The sequence below is a fragment of the Arachis ipaensis genome, chromosome B01, assembly GCF_000816755.2.
Source record: "Arachis ipaensis cultivar K30076 chromosome B01, Araip1.1, whole genome shotgun sequence".
Taxonomy (NCBI): Eukaryota; Viridiplantae; Streptophyta; class Magnoliopsida; order Fabales; family Fabaceae; genus Arachis; species Arachis ipaensis.
Genome location: NC_029785.2, coordinates 130,369,476 through 130,385,535, shown reverse-complemented (window position 1 = coordinate 130,385,535; position 16,060 = coordinate 130,369,476). Strand labels below are relative to the sequence as shown.

Genomic DNA, 16,060 nt, shown 5'->3' with positions numbered 1-16,060 from the left:
GAGTTCCCTTTTTAAAACAAAGCCACTCTCGGTATTCTCTTTCCAAAACTTCCAAAACCATGGAAAGTTAAAGATTCATTTTGAAACATTCAAAATCATCCATCCAACAATGGGATTTTATAACAAAGTTTCTCGGCAGAGTCCCAAGTCTTTAGGGAAGGTCAACCTATATCGATTCCTTAAAATTCATTGAAACTCTTAAAATCATGGATTCTCGGTTCAAGTAAATAAAACTGAATTTATTATGAAACCGACCATACAAAATAACAAGTTCCAACCCGGTCCAAAAATCAACTCATTTGAAAAGGAACTGGTTCATTTGAATCAAACCACTTTCAGGTTTCTTTTTGGAACCCATTTTTCTAACTCTTCCAAAATGCCTCAAACTTAATTACTCAATCAAAAGTCTAGATTCCTTTGAAATCACTAAAAGCTCCTTTTTATATTGAAATCAATATTAGAGTACCATTCTTCCTTCAGTGATTCAAATGGTAAAAATAGTTCATTTCTAAATAAGTCAAACTCGAGGCATAAAGTTCACTAAATAAATTAAGCTTGAAAATATAATTATTCTCTTAATAAATCAAATAATACAACTTCTCAAATCCAATCCTTTTTAAATAACTTTTCAAACAAGACTAGGATTTTGTAGAAATTTTGGCAGCACCTACCCTAAAACTTGGACTTTTGCCACCCGGTTCGGGTCCCAACTAAACCGTTTCTCATTCCTTTTCAACAGCTCAAAACCAGAAATCAATTCAAAGCAAGCTAAATCCAACAGTCGCCTCAGTGGCTTATCTCAAGAAAACCATTTCAAAATCAACTCAATATCAACCGATTTAACTCGTTTCCAAAGCTTTAAAGAAACGGTTCAGTAACAAATCATTTGTCCAAGATCAAGTCAATTAAAGTAAACTAGGCTGAATTCAAAAGTGCATTCGACTTTTCACATCATCAAATAATTGACTCAAATCAAATAAATTCTCAACGGATTAAACTCAGATTTCAAATCTTTAAAGAATCACTTCAAAACATTACATTTCACAAAGCCACACAACAATTCAACCAAACCAACATCCATAATCACTCGAGTCAATCAAATAACACATAAGGCAGATACAATCACCAAATACACAATATCTCACAACAGTATCCATATGTAATAATTTCAATACTTAAAACATAATTTTTGGAAAGCGCCCCTACCTCAAAACGCAAATCCATAATCCAAACGCCTCATAAGTTCTTTTCGCCTCAACTCGAAATCAAAGGCAGCTTCAAAGCACAGCCCCACACATTTTCGCAGCAGCATAAACAGCTCTAAATTACAACAAGCAACCTTAGTTACTAAACTCTAAGATCATTAATACCGTAAAGGCTTTAATACACGTACGGGACACTAACGTAGGGCTTTCGAAAATCAAAATACTCACTGAAATAACAAAATGAAGCAGCCGCAGCTCCCTATCAATCCGGCAGTGGCTCCGTCAGTAACCCCAAGTGACAATCGCGAGCAAAAACACCGGTGACGGTAACTGTAACAACCACGCGGCGTTAACCTTTCCGAAATTCCAACAGAACAGAAACCAAACTCAAAAATCTTACCGGCGGTGGAACACGGTGGCAGCAGGGTCTCAAGTGCCAGAAGCTCAGCCCGGAGCTCCGGCGGTGATCCCGAAAGTCACATAATCACTCCCGACAGCCCAAATCACGGTGACTCAGCCTGCTCCTCTTCCTGTAGTGATTCCCGCAACATCACAAGCCCAAAGAGCAGGGAGTGACAGAGCTCAACCATGGTGAAGCAGGGCGGTACAACGGCGGCCAAGCACAGCCCCTCAAACGGCACTGATGCGGACACAGCTTCTCTTCTCCGTGCTCGTTGGCGACGCGTGAAGTACAAAGGCATCATCTTCCCTTTCTCAGCAGACCAGAACAACGGAGACAGAAGGATTCATCTTGCTCCTCTCTCGCTGTTGGCAAGGATGACGACCACACGACTTCAGTGGCGGTTCCCGGCGACCCATCATCTGCGGCCGCGCTGGACAGAGACGGCGACGACGCGACTGGCGATGACGAGTTTAGACGATGACCTAGGCAGTGATGGTCTCGCCTGTCGCGCTCTGCCTCTCTCTGCTATGCAAACTCTTACATCCCTCTCTCTTCGTGCTCGCCGACAGAGGCAAGATGGCGGCGACTCAGCAAGGATGATCTCCTCTGGTTCGGTGACAGAGGCGCGGCTCAGGCTCCAAGGACCAGTTGGCAATGGCAGCGACGACACGGCTCAGCAACCACGTGGTGACGGCGCGAACAGATCCTTCTTCTCCCTTCGGCTATCAACGGCGGCGACGGTAGGACGCGTTGGCGCGGCGGCGAGGTGACGGCAACACGGTGAGCTTTCTTCCGCCTCTCCTCAGCCGTAACTCAATCTCCCTCTCCTTCTCTGCCTCAGTTCCTTTCTTTCGTGGAAATGGAAAGCCGGGTGTGCTGCGATCTGTTGGGGGAAGGGGGGAAGATTTGCTGTTGTTGCTGAGTGTATTGGTTTGAGGAAAGGGAAAGTGTTGTTGCTGCTGTTAGAAGAGAGGGGCTGCAGCAGTTGGGGGAAACCGGGTCGGGTTATGGTTTACAAGGTTAGGGTTTCATTTTCAAAAATTAGGGTTAGGGACATTTTAGTAATTTCAGATGAAATTGGGAATAATGTAGTAATTGAAACCCAAATTAAATCCAGCACTAATTTTATATAGAAAAGTACTATTTGCTCATCAATCTTACAAATTATTTTCCATAAAATGCCCAAATCAAAATAATTAGAAATAATATAATTAAACCCTTTATTTTCCAAAGTAACAGTATTAATATTTAAAATATTAATTATTTAATCCGAATCATATAAAAATTCTTATTAGTTCACAACTACCAACTTTATAATATAATTATAGAAAATAATCCAATAATTATCAAATTGGATAATAAATCATAACTTGTCCCAAATTCAATAAATCACAACTTGCCTTAATTATCTTTAATAAAAATAATTTCCGAAATTAAGGCTATAAATAACTATATAATTTGAGACTTGATCATAATAAGACTTTTCAAAAGTTTTGGGTCTTACATCTTGCAATAGTGAATTCGACAAAATATTACATAATAATGCTCCTAAACTATCATATACAAATTCCTAAAAAATCGTAACACTAAAAATTAATGATTCAATGTGATTGAATCTCAATCATCAAGCCAAAGTCAATATTGTATAAAATATAAATCCATCTATAAAAATAAAAACAAAAATAAAAGATATCACGTATGATTATAGTAAAAGAAAATAAAGTTGCGTTGGTTTTGTATGAATTAGTTAATTGACTTTTCATATATGTATTGAAAACACAAAATAGATAAAAAAAAAAAAAAGATAGCATGAAGAGAACTAGAGATTATCAGAGGAGCTGCAGTTTGAGTAGGGAGCTGCGGTTTGAGTTGGAACATGGTTCTGAGGTTCAAGGCATGAAGTAGACATTGAATATATAGTATAGGAAAATTATCTCGAATGGCACTCGAAATAGTGAAATATGATATTCCTTTGTACTAACAAGTAGCTTTAGACAAATTTGTTGTGTAGTGAAATTTGAAGGACAAAATTAACCCTCTTAATGAACGTAAAATGTGTTAGATGATAAAAAAAGTGTAGCGTGGCAAAAAAAAATGCTAAATACATACGTATTTTTCATATATTTTCATATATATAAATTATATATTGCTATTAAACATATTTTAACAATTTATGTAATTATTTCACGTAGATTTTATCATAATGATATGGATAATAAGGTGAGAAATAAACATTTTAGAATTTATTAAAAAATATTAATAATTTAGATAGTTAATAATAATAATAATTTTCATTAAAAAAATTAATGTACCTTATTTATTAAATTATACACATATAAATATGATTATTAAATTGACTCACAATATGATCATTATTTATGGTTATAATTATTAATATTTGTTAATAATAAAATATAATAACAAAATAATATTGAAATTTTTTTTGGCGTCCAACTATTATGATAATTACTTCATGTTATCATGTCTTTGAGAATTTTTGTTAAATAGTAATTTTAATTGGCAAATTTAGTTTGATTTTTTGTGTTTAAAATTTATAAGTACTTTAATATATTTTAAATTATTATTTAATTATTATTTTGATAATTAAATTATAAAGTTTGATTTGATCAAATAAATTATCTAAATGGAATTTGAATTTATTTTAAAGATTACTTGAAAGTTAAAACATGCAAATTCTTTTGCTTATATATTAACTAGTATTTTTACTCGTAATAACATTATGAGAATATAAATTTTTTAAAATTACGGTATACTTTGTTCTGATAGTACAGATTATACACGACACAAAAGATTTATAAAATCAAACTACTTTTACGAAAAAAAGTATCTGTAGATAAAAAATCAAATAATAAGATTTTTAGTTATTATTTTTATATGAAAAGTCTAATTTTTTATTAATAATTAATTTTAACATTCGTTATCTAAAATTTAAAATAATTTAACGTGTATACTTTTACATTTAATTAGGTGTTAACCGTTAAGTTTGTTGCACAAATAAAAATAATTAATTTTTATATTTGCTATTTAAAAATAATAGGGCAATTTACCTATATAAAATAAATGTTTGAAACCTTTACCTGACTACAACAATTGAAAACTTGTTTCGTGAATGTCTTGTTTCACTTTCTATATAATCCGTGGGAGCCAACCACGGCTTCCAGGTTACACATAAACCGTGGCTGGCAGCAAAGGTTTACATGCAAGAAGAGCTCAACGTAAACCATGAGAGGCAGTCACGGTTTACTCTTGGTGAATGCAACACATAAACCGTGGGTGGCAGCCACGGTTTATGAAGAAGATGGTGTGTGCATAAAACCTTGGAAGCAGCCACGGTTTATGCATGAGCAAGTATAAATATAGAAGCCGTTGCTGGTGAGGGCGGATCACATTTGAGCATTGAAAATTTTGTGAAGTTGGTGGTGTGAGAGAATCCGGAGAGCTTTGTGGTTTATGGGGCCGGATTGAGGTTTTGAATCAGTTGAGCGGTGGACCGATGGAAGACGAATCTCGTATGTACCGATTAATGGCGTTGCGCATGTGGTTGGATATATCGACCAAGAGGTTAGTTAAATAACTTTATTATTATTATTCTCATAATTATTATTATTATTAATACTAGTATTTATGGTTATTATTATTATTATGGTTGTTATTATTATTATTGTTATTATTGCGAGTTGTTAGTATTATTAGTGTTGTTGTTGTTACTTTTGTGATTCCTGTTGGTATTGTTAGCTTTGTTATTGTTGTCGTTATTAGAACTATTGTCATCATTAGAGTACATAGAAAATCAATGTTGGTGTATAATAATTTTTTAAAATTATATTAGATGTTGTTAATATTGGTCGTATGTTGAGGATTTTCTTATGCATATTTTTGCAGTCTACTAGGATTATTAGCGGTGTCAGGAGACAACAGAATATGTCTTTACACGATCGAATTATACCGTATCTGGAGACCGCGGACTTGTATCACTTGGCTAGGCTGAACAGTCAGTGGTTCTGGGTTGATGAGCCTCTACTTAGCGCATTCATTGAGAGGTGGCGTCCTGAGACCCACACCTTTCATATGCCCTTTGAGGAGTGCACTATCACTTTACAAGACGTGGCCTATCAGCTGGGTTTGCCGATCGATGGGGAGCCCGTGAGTGGGTGCCTGACTGACTTTGAGAATCTGATGAAAAACGGAAGACCGGCATGGGTGTGGTTCCGCGAGTTGTTTGGGGAGTTATCTCCGCAGAATAAAGTCAAGCAGATGACAGTGTGCTACACATGGTTCTATGAGCGGTTTCGGGTTCTCCCAGCAGATGCTACTGATGAGCCTCTGCTTCAGTTTTTGCATAGGTCGCATTCACCAGCATCCTCCTTGCATCTTTACCTTTGAAGCTAAGGCTAAAATTCGTTGCCACATGACGGATACAGTACGCTCGAAAAGCCCGTGGAGGCAGCCAACCATTCTCGGGATCCTCAAGAGCAGCCTTGATGCCATTATGCCTGTCAGAGATAACAAGGATACCCTCCTGTGGTGTCACATGCGTTCGTAGGTTGGACAAGAAGAATGACCATGACTCCGCATTTTCTCCCTCCACAAGGGCAAAGGCAATCGGGAAGATGTTCGAGTTCCCATCCTGCGCAATTGCCAACAGTAACATGCCTTCATACTTGCCATACAAGTGGGTACCATCAATACTCACAAGCGGCTTGCAATGCCAGAAGGCCTCGATGCAGGGTGAAAATGTCCAGAAAAGACAATGAAAGTACACCGTAGACTCATCGACCTGATCCCCAACTCGAACAGGAGAGATCTTCAACACAGTCACTGTCCCGGCCATGGTCAACTGTACCCCTAGCATCCAACGTGGCAACTCGGCATACGACTCTTCCCAGTCTCCATATATTTATGCGACTGCCTTCTGTTTTGCCATCCAAACCTTCCTGTAACTAGGCCTGAACCTATAATCAGCTTCTGTTGCTTGTTGCAAGACCTTTATCGTAACCGCAGCATCCGCCCTAACCAACGGAAAAATCCTCACATAGATGACGTGGTAATCAAGCTGACGGTGATCACTGGAAATAGAGGTGGCCAAGCAAGTGTGGGGACCGTTGTACCTCCTAACCTCCCAAGTGCCCTTTCGTGCATGAAGCGATATGCGAATCAACCAAGTACAACCCTTGCCAAACTCCTTGCATTTTTCATGATACTTCAGATGATCCGATTCCAAGACTCGGTACTCAACACCACGACGGATGCTATAGTCCTTCACATTCAGAACAGCTTCATATTTAGTTCTGGAACGATTGCCCAACCTAAAATTCTGTAGAAGAACACTCAATTGTAGCACCTCCGTCCGCCTGTTGACCCAAAGCCTCCAAGTTTAGAGTGGAGAAGTGTGGAGGGTACTGCTGTGCGCCAGAACTTGAAGGCCCGTGTTGTGCATGTGGATTAGCACCTGTGTCATCATCACTGTCCCCAATGATATCTACAGGTTTCTGGTCAGAGTCATTGTCCCGCATTGCATTCTCTACTCGATCAGGTTCCCCAAAGCCTTGATCTTCATGAATTATGGCACCACCTGTATCCGCCTCAAATGCCTGTTGCCAGACCCCAGGATTCTCCAACAGTACAGATCCAACTGCCTCCATTCGTTTTAAATCAGCCGCGAAGGAAGGGGATGCAATCTGCAGAACAGATGGCCGGGCCGTAGGCGTCGAACTAGACGCACCGCCCGCGACAGTCGAGCTATGAACTAGAGCTGATGCCCCAGAACTATCGACACCAACCTCCAACTTCGCGAACAACTCGTGTATTCTGACCTCCGGAAAACTCCTAACACAATGAAACAGAACCCTAATATCTTCATCAGCCGCTAGCACAAAGGTATCATACTTAACACCGGTCGAGATCACTGCGATGGAAATCTTGTAGAATAACTTCTTCACCCACTTGCTTCCAAATACCCCAAGCTTCTGCAAGATGCTGTTCTTCACATCTGACAAAGTGTTTGATGAACTGATGAAAACACTCAATGGTTCTCTGTCAGTGAACTTCACACCATTTTTTTTGCTTCTTTTGATTTTTCCAAAGCAATGCACTAAGACAAGAAAACTCTTTTCCTCACTTGACATTGTGATAATGATCTCTCCTCAGTAGCTTGAATCTCACTCACATATATATAGATTTTCTCTCCTCATAAACCGTGGGAGCTCACAATGGTTTATGCCCATTCGAACCCCTTCATAAACTGTTGCTGCTAGCCACGTTTTATGCACATTTGTCTTCATAAACCGTGGCTGCTTCCAATGGTTTCTATCTTGCATTCACCAAGTGTAAACCGTGGCTGCCTCCCACGATTTACGTTGAGCTCTTTTTGCATGTAAATCTTTGCTGCCAGCCACGGTTTATGTGTAATCTGGAAACCGTGGTTGGCTCCCACGGATTATATAGAAAGTGAAACAAGACATTCACGAAACAAGTTTTCAATTGTTGTAATCAGGTAAAGGTTTCAAGCATTTATTTTATATAGGTAAATTGCCCAAAATAATATTTTTTCTCTCTATGTATATAAAAATATAATTAGATATTAGCATAAAAAAATTATACTGATAGTTATAAAATTAACTCAAAATTAATTTTTTAAAACAATTGAATCTCGATTCTAACTTTTAATTATAACATTAGTATTCTCTCCAAATTATATGTAATAAATATTTGAAAGAAGAGAAATGAAAATATAAATTAAAAAGATAAGCGGTGAAAATTTAAAACTAAATAAAAAACTAAAAAATTATATATGCATATAATAACACTAATAATAATATTTTTATTTAAATTATATTATTTTGTTCATTTTGTTTTCTGTAGAAGAGAAAAATAGAAAAAATAGCGAATGAGAGAAAAGAGAGAGAAAGATAAAGATAAAAAACGAGAGTAAAAGTGATAGTTTGTTAATTTTGAAACAAATGTTTTCTCTCAATTTTAATAAGAGAGTGTCATGTGACACATTTGATTGCTAAATTAGATAGTAATATATAATACATAATATAGGTATATTTTAATTTTAATTTTAATTTTAATACAATTAAAGAATGTCATGTTGCATATTTTAATTGTCAAATAAGTAATTAGTCATTGATATTGATAATGATATATAAAATAGATAGAGTGGTTAAAGGAACGAGAGAAATAGAGGAAGGAAGAGGGAGGATAGGAGAATTCTTTAATTTTAGAGGAAAATATTTGAATTCAATTGCAATGAGATGAATTGGTTGTAAAATTAGTAAGGAGAAGATGAAAATTTCTTAATTTTGGAAGAAAAAATTTGATTCTAATTGCAATAAGAGAGTGATATGTGACATATTTTAATTGTAAAATTAGAAATATATAATAGATAATAGATATTTTGCTATAAAAAATTTTTTCAAACCTTTTATAATTTGTTTTTTTCACATCAATCAAGCAATCAAAACTCAATATATAAAATTTTATTTTATTTTATTAAATATTTTTTCTCTCTCCTGATTATCTATCTTTGAACAAATCATCATAAATCGTGCGACATTAAAAACTAAAATTTATTAGATATAGTTAGATATCATGTTTTTTCTCAAAAGATTAAAGATTAACAAAATGATATATGAAAAGAATATTATTTAATTATTAATATTAAATACATACTTTAATTAAGATAGACTCTTTATTTATAGTGAACAAACTTATATGCTAAAAACAAAAATAAAAAAACATATATTACACGATATATATTGAAAATAGTTTTAAACTTGTAAAAAAATCTTAATAATTAATAAAAATTGTAAGAAAGAGTTGAGATTTACAAGGTAAAAAGTAGGGGTGTGCATGGGTCGGGTGAAATCAGGTTTGATGTAATTCAGACTCGGTCCGAAATATATACTGGGCCTATTTATTAGACCCGAACCTGGCCCTAGACCCGATGAAACCTATACACTTTCGGGCCACAATTATACCGGGTGAAAACCGGGCCGTTAACACTATATTACCTTGATACCTTCTTATAAGCTAACATGTGAAAATATCCAAATTTCCAAGACTCCAACCATTATTTGACATAGTAAAATTCACTTAGAAAAATATAACAAGAACCAACTCTTCTCTAAAATTAAAGCATAACCATAATCAATACTAATATTGTCTAATAACACCAAATATTTAAATCAATATAAATAACAAAATATTATGCATTAGTCTAAAATCTTATGCATTTTAAACATAAAACATTAACTTATAGTATTATAATAACTAATAACACAAAATATTAAGATTTACAATACTTAAATTCCACATAAGAATAGCCATCATCCATCACTAATAATACAAAATATTAATTGTGTAAGATGACCGAGCCACCGGACCGACTTTGAGTGACCCAAGCCATAGCTCGGACCCGACCCGAAATAATGACCGGATCTAGATCCGGTGAAATCACACTAAAATAGTCCCTAAAATATTCGAGACCGGGCCGAGTCTTCGGGCCCAGCCGGGCCATGCACACCCCTAGTAAAAAGAATAACTCAATTATTTTAATTTAAAGTGCAAAAAACAACAAATTTAAGCTATTTAATGTAACGTTTGAAAAATAATTCAGATAAAAATAAAAAATAAAAAATACATTTAACGTAAAATACAATTTTCTATAGTAGGATTCAAAATATTTTTTTTCTTTGGTTCCGTTTGTGTATATTTCACTTATATAGAAGTGAAATATTTAAGTAAAATATTTTTACATATTTTTCATATATAAAATTGTAAAATATGACTAAAATTTTTAATATATATTTTGTTATTTTGATAGTAAAATATGAAAATGATATATAAAATAATAAATTTTAAGATTTTTCACAAATTAAAAATTTTTTAGAAAAATAAAAAAATGAGCAAAATTAAATATTCTAATATTATTTTCCATCAATTTTTTAATAAACTTTTAATTCTATAAAATTTATGATAACATATGTATTTAAGAGTTAATTTAAAAAATAAGAAATAAAATTTTATTGTTAAAAAGGGCTTAAAAAAAATGGCTTGACAAAATTCATATAAATCATTGACAAGATGGATTCATTGTATATTACGATGAAACAGACGGCTAAAAAATTTTATTATGGAAGATGAATGTGTGTAATGCAATTCTGTTGGTGGTACATGTATTTTTATTTTGATATGGGATTCAGTAATCGGACTGTCCGATTACTTTGTAAGTTAGTTTTTAAAATTTTGTTAATATTAAATCGGAGAGTTTGATTTGTTTGTTGTAATTTTTTTTTATAAAAAAAATCAAAAATTGGAGGGTCCGATTTTTATTCCTAATAAATCGAATGGTCCGATTTTTATTCCCAAACAAATCGGAGGGTCCGATTTTCACATTTTAAACAAAAAAGTTCTACATTTAAGAATAACACCCTTATCCATCCATAATCCTAAAAAATTCCATTTCCACCCCAATATCAAAAATAATTTCCGGAAACAGACCAAGTGGGGTAGGTTGGACATTTTCATCCATTCCATATTGAAAAAAGGAAAAATCCGTTGTAGGTTTTTTGTAGACCTTTTGTGATTGATATGCACAATATTTATATTCACTAAATCTTGACCACATATATTATATAATATATATCTCAATGGTTGTAAAAATTGAAATACCATATTCCAAACAAATAGAGTGACATATGTGAACATCTTCCTATAGTATATTCATTCGTGAAAGAAAGGGGTAAAAGGTGTTTTTTAATTGGATATTTTTTCATATTTAAAAGTAAATTTGTATATTTATATTAATAATATTTTAAAATATAGATTTATTTTCAATAATAATTATAAATTTTGACATTTTGTCTGTTTGAAAAAATATTTACGTCAAAATAAGTTTTTAGAATTTTGGAATCATTAAAATAATTAATAGAAAAATATATTAGCATTTATTTATATGATTAATTGAACTTAATTATATAACCAATCATATATACGCTTCTTTGCGCATTGATTAAGAAAACAAAAAATAATATAGATTTGTGAAACAAGCGCAAAAGGCAGAAAATACTACAAGAAAAATGTTGAGTACTGTCGCATTTGTCGACAGTAACCACGTCGAATTCGTAAGATTTTTTAATTATTGGTAGATTTTGTTTTTCGATAATAAATCTGCCGGTAATTTTTGGAGAAAAAATATATTAAATTGGTGCATCATTTACTATCGGGTTTAATCCAATAGTAACTCAATTTAGTGAAACAATGTGTTTGGTGACCTGCAATGATTTGTCGTGGTGGAATGAATCGCATAAGGTCTCTCAAATCAGTTTTGTGGTGAGAATATATAATATGACCTCAAAAAACTATGACTATATAAGAAATTATTGGTACAGACATCTATATATAGGACTGTTGTGGTGACTTTCGGTATACATTTATACATATTTTTGTTTGTTACATATATACATAAAAATGAGGATCTAGAAAATATTGAGATGTAACAAATGAAGGTACAAGATAAAAATATAAGGGAGTGATATATTTATTATGATGCTAATTGAAATAGTATTTTACCCTTCACTTCTCTTCCATATTCTCTCCTTAACATCATGGTTACTTGGAGCATAACCTCTTTAAAACACATCATCATATCGACAATTTCTGAGATACATATATTATTACCCTTTATCAATTTCTTTTATTAAAAACTAATAATTTATCTTAGAAAATATTAGAGACTAAATTATAATTTAGTACAAACTATTTTTTTGAACACCTCAACAAATAAATATTCACTTCGAATTGATTAATTAACTTTTGCTGTTGGTTATAGACGGGAGAATACATTTTGAATATAATAAAATGTTGAAAATTTTCAAATTATTAAAGTGATATTGGTCCTTAAAAGCGTATCACCAGTACAAGTTTATTTGTCTTTTCAAAAAAAGTAATAATAAAATTACATAACTTGAAGGGTTTAACTTTTATATATTGGTTAAAATAAAAAAAAATAAGTAGCTATTTTATTCTTATTTTTTATTTTATTTTATTATTTTGTTAGAGAACTTAGCTTTATTTAGATTATAAAAAGATAAGATACATGAAAAAACAGATCAATTTTAACAAAAAACCAAAAAAAGCAAACAAAACAAAATAAGAATTGGATAGGAATAAGAAAACTAATATACGGTTAAGACAGGATTGAATATAATAAAGTTGCGATCATGAACTTAGAAATACTTAGAAATATATCCTATCATATCATTATTATTTATTTATATATAAAAAAAAATACAATCCAAAAAAGAATTAAGACAAATTAAACAGACAAAACATATTATATACTTGTACTAAAAAAAAGCAGTGAGAAAACGAACTTTGTCATGGAAACCACAACACACTGATGTTAAATTATCGTTGTATCTCTCTAATTCGTGTATTTTACTATTTTGTTAGAGAACTTAGCTTTAGCTTTAGTTATAGATAAGATACATGAAAAAACAGATCAATTTTTACGAAAAAAACAAAAAATGGGATAGGATTAAAAAAACTAATATACGGTTAACACGGTTATATATAACATGGCAATCTCTGCTTATTATTTACTATAGACAAATTTTGGTGCATTGTTGTTTGTTAAAGATATGAATATATTAGCTGCCACTAACGGGGAAGATATGTAAAGGAGAGAAAAGGCATAATTTAAACCAACCACAGTAACTTCGAACTTTTGAGAAAAAAGGGAGCGTAATACCACACAGCTGGTCTGAGAGACCTTCTGCGAAAGTTTAACATCAAAGTGTTGTGGTTTTCTTAACAAATTTCATTTTCTAGCTGTTTTTTCTGTATACAAGTAAGTAGCATATCTTATCTGTTTAATTTATTTCAATTCTTTTTTGGATCGTACTTTCCCTTTGTATATAAATAAATAATAATGATATGATAGAATATATTCCTAATTGTTTTTGTGTTGCTGATCACAACTCTACATAGTTAATTAGGAACAATAATAATTATCTTTTTGAGAAGGTGTTAAGATCGGAATAAGAAAGAATAGATATAATTGAATAATTATCGTTGAGATCAAATTTTACTTTATAATTGAAAGTCTGCATGATGTTATGAAACGTATGAGATTAATTGCATGCATAAATAAACAATGATGGATGGAATAATAATATTTCAGCGTGGAGTGCAAGTGGTAGAGGAAAGCTAGAAATCATCAACAGGGTTCACATTAAATTAATAAGGTAATCAGTAAGAATGGAAGGAGGGCCGGAGGCAGCGAGTAAGCAAGAGTTCATGGAATTCTGGAAAAGAGCAACCAGTTCGCCTTACATCATGCGCCTTGCTCTATCAGCCGGAATTGGAGGTCTCCTCTTTGGCTACGATACCGGTGTTATCTCCGGAGCCTTGCTTTACATTCGCGAAGACTTTGTAGAAGTTGATAAGAAATTATGGTTGCAGGAAGTCATTGTAAGTATGGCTGTAGCGGGAGCCATTATTGGTGCTGCACTTGGTGGATGGATGAACGACATGCTCGGCCGTAAGACCTCTATCTTGGGGGCTGATATTGTTTTCTTTCTTGGCGCAATAGTCATGGCTATTGCCCCAGCTCCTTGGGTCCTCGTCATTGGAAGAATTTTGGTTGGTTTTGGAGTTGGCATAGCTTCCATGACTTCCCCTCTCTATATCTTAGAAGCCTCTCCAGCTACCATTAGAGGAGCTCTCGTTTGTATCAATGGTCTCCTCATCACCTTTGGCCAATTCCTCTCTTACCTTATCAACCTCGCATTCACCACGGTATATATCTACTCGGATAATAACTAAAAAAGATTACGTAATTTAACATATCTGACTAAACTATTTAACATAATATACAGACTCCTGGAACGTGGCGTTGGATGCTTGGGGTGGCCGGACTTCCGGCGGTGGTTCAGTTCGTTTTAATGCTGACCCTTCCTGAGTCACCGAGGTGGTTGTACAACCAAGGGAAAGAAAATGAGTCAAGGAAAATCCTGGAAAAGATTTATAGAGCAGACGAGATTGAAGGGGAGATAAAAGCGATGAGAGAAGCCGTAGAACAAGAGAAGCAAGAGGAAGGGTTGATCGGTCAAACTCTTAGAGAGAAAATGAAGGCTGCTTTCAGCAACGTTGCTGTTCGAAGAGGATTGTATGCAGGCGTGACTGCTCAAGTCGCTCAACAATTCGTTGGCATCAACACCGTCATGTATTACAGCCCAACCATTGTTCAGTTTGCCGGCATTGCATCAAAATCTACCGCACTTGCACTCTCCCTCGTCACATCTGGTCTCAACGCCGTTGGATCTATCCTCAGCATGCTTTGCATCGATAAATATGGAAGGAGAAAGCTCATGCTCCTATCCCTTATTGCAATCATCGTTTGCCTCCTCACTCTAACTGGAGTTTTCTATCAGGCAGCTACAACCGCTCCTCCAATTGACAACGTTGACACCCTCAGCTTCGGTGCTAACGCTACATGCCAGGCTTATCTTGATGCCCCTAATGTCTCTTCATGGAACTGCATGAAATGTTTGAAAGCTGAATGTGCCTTCTGTGCCAGCACTGGGGGCAATGTAAGTTCATCACTTCCATCTCTTTCAACTTATATATATCTATGTATTAGTCTAATCTAATCTTAACATAATCAATGAACATGATGCAGCATCTTCCAAGAGCATGCCTGGCGGAAACAAAGGAAGTCAGAGTGGTGTGCGGTGAGCAAAAGCGCGTGTGGTTTTCTGATGGATGCCCAAGCAAAATTGGAGTGCTTGCAGTTATAGTGTTGGGACTATATATCCTAGCCTACTCTCCTGGAATGGGATCAGTGCCTTGGGTTTTGAATTCAGAGATTTACCCATTGAGATTCAGGGGAATTTGTGGAGGCATAGCAGCAGTTTCAAACTGGTGTGCTAATCTCATAGTGAGTTTGACATTCTTGTCACTCATCCATGCACTTGGGGCTGTAGGAACATTCCTCCTCTTTGCTGGGTTTTCCACAATTGGACTCGTTGCCATCTATCTATTGGTACCAGAGACCAAAGGGCTTCAGTTTGAAGAGGTTGAGAAGTTGCTTCAGAAAGGTTTCAACCCTTGCGATTGTACAAATCCAAAGACAGACGAAGAGAAAGCAAGTACTAGTAAATAAATAATATGATATGATGAAGTTGCAGTTAGTTATCTTTTCATATACATCGAGAATTGGACAATTCTCTCTTAGAGGAATAGAAATTAAAGGAGGAGATAAATATATTTGTTGTTTCAATGTGTGCGTTCTCTTCTTCAAAATCTATGCTGACAGAGCGATAGAGAATTTCTCCATGTATGTTAGATTTGTATGAATACTTTTATGAAAAAGTCTAAAGAGCCAGTAGTTTTATTAAAATCTGGCCAACAACAAAAAATGAGT

The 16,060-nt window shown here is 34.3% G+C and overlaps 1 protein-coding gene and 1 long non-coding RNA gene across 2 annotated transcripts in view; one reads left to right on the top strand and one right to left on the bottom strand.

The window, feature by feature from the left end:
- LOC110263573 overlaps positions 1-14,457 on the bottom strand; it is a 15,785-nt gene extending 1,328 nt beyond the window's left edge. The window contains exons 1-2 of the long non-coding RNA XR_002349397.1: positions 14,446-14,457; positions 1,207-1,320 (exon numbers count right to left, since the gene is read on the bottom strand). This is a non-coding gene — a long non-coding RNA (uncharacterized LOC110263573). The remainder of the gene's footprint in view (positions 1-1,206; positions 1,321-14,445) is intronic.
- LOC107614353 (inositol transporter 4-like) lies at positions 13,300-15,319 on the top strand. The gene is made up of 2 exons (XM_016316568.2): positions 13,300-14,433; positions 14,514-15,319. Exons 1-2 carry the CDS (start codon positions 13,894-13,896, stop codon positions 15,285-15,287), a joined length of 1,314 nt encoding a protein of 437 aa, XP_016172054.1. The 5' UTR covers positions 13,300-13,893; the 3' UTR covers positions 15,288-15,319.

Coding starts and splice junctions, on each gene's coding strand:
- LOC107614353 (XM_016316568.2), top strand. CDS start 13,894: ATGGAAGGAGGGCCGGAGGCAGCGAGTAAGCAAGAGTTCATGGAATTC. Junction 14,434..14,513: donor TCAACCTCGCATTCACCACG/GTATATATCTAC, acceptor CATAATATACAG/ACTCCTGGAACGTGGCGTTG.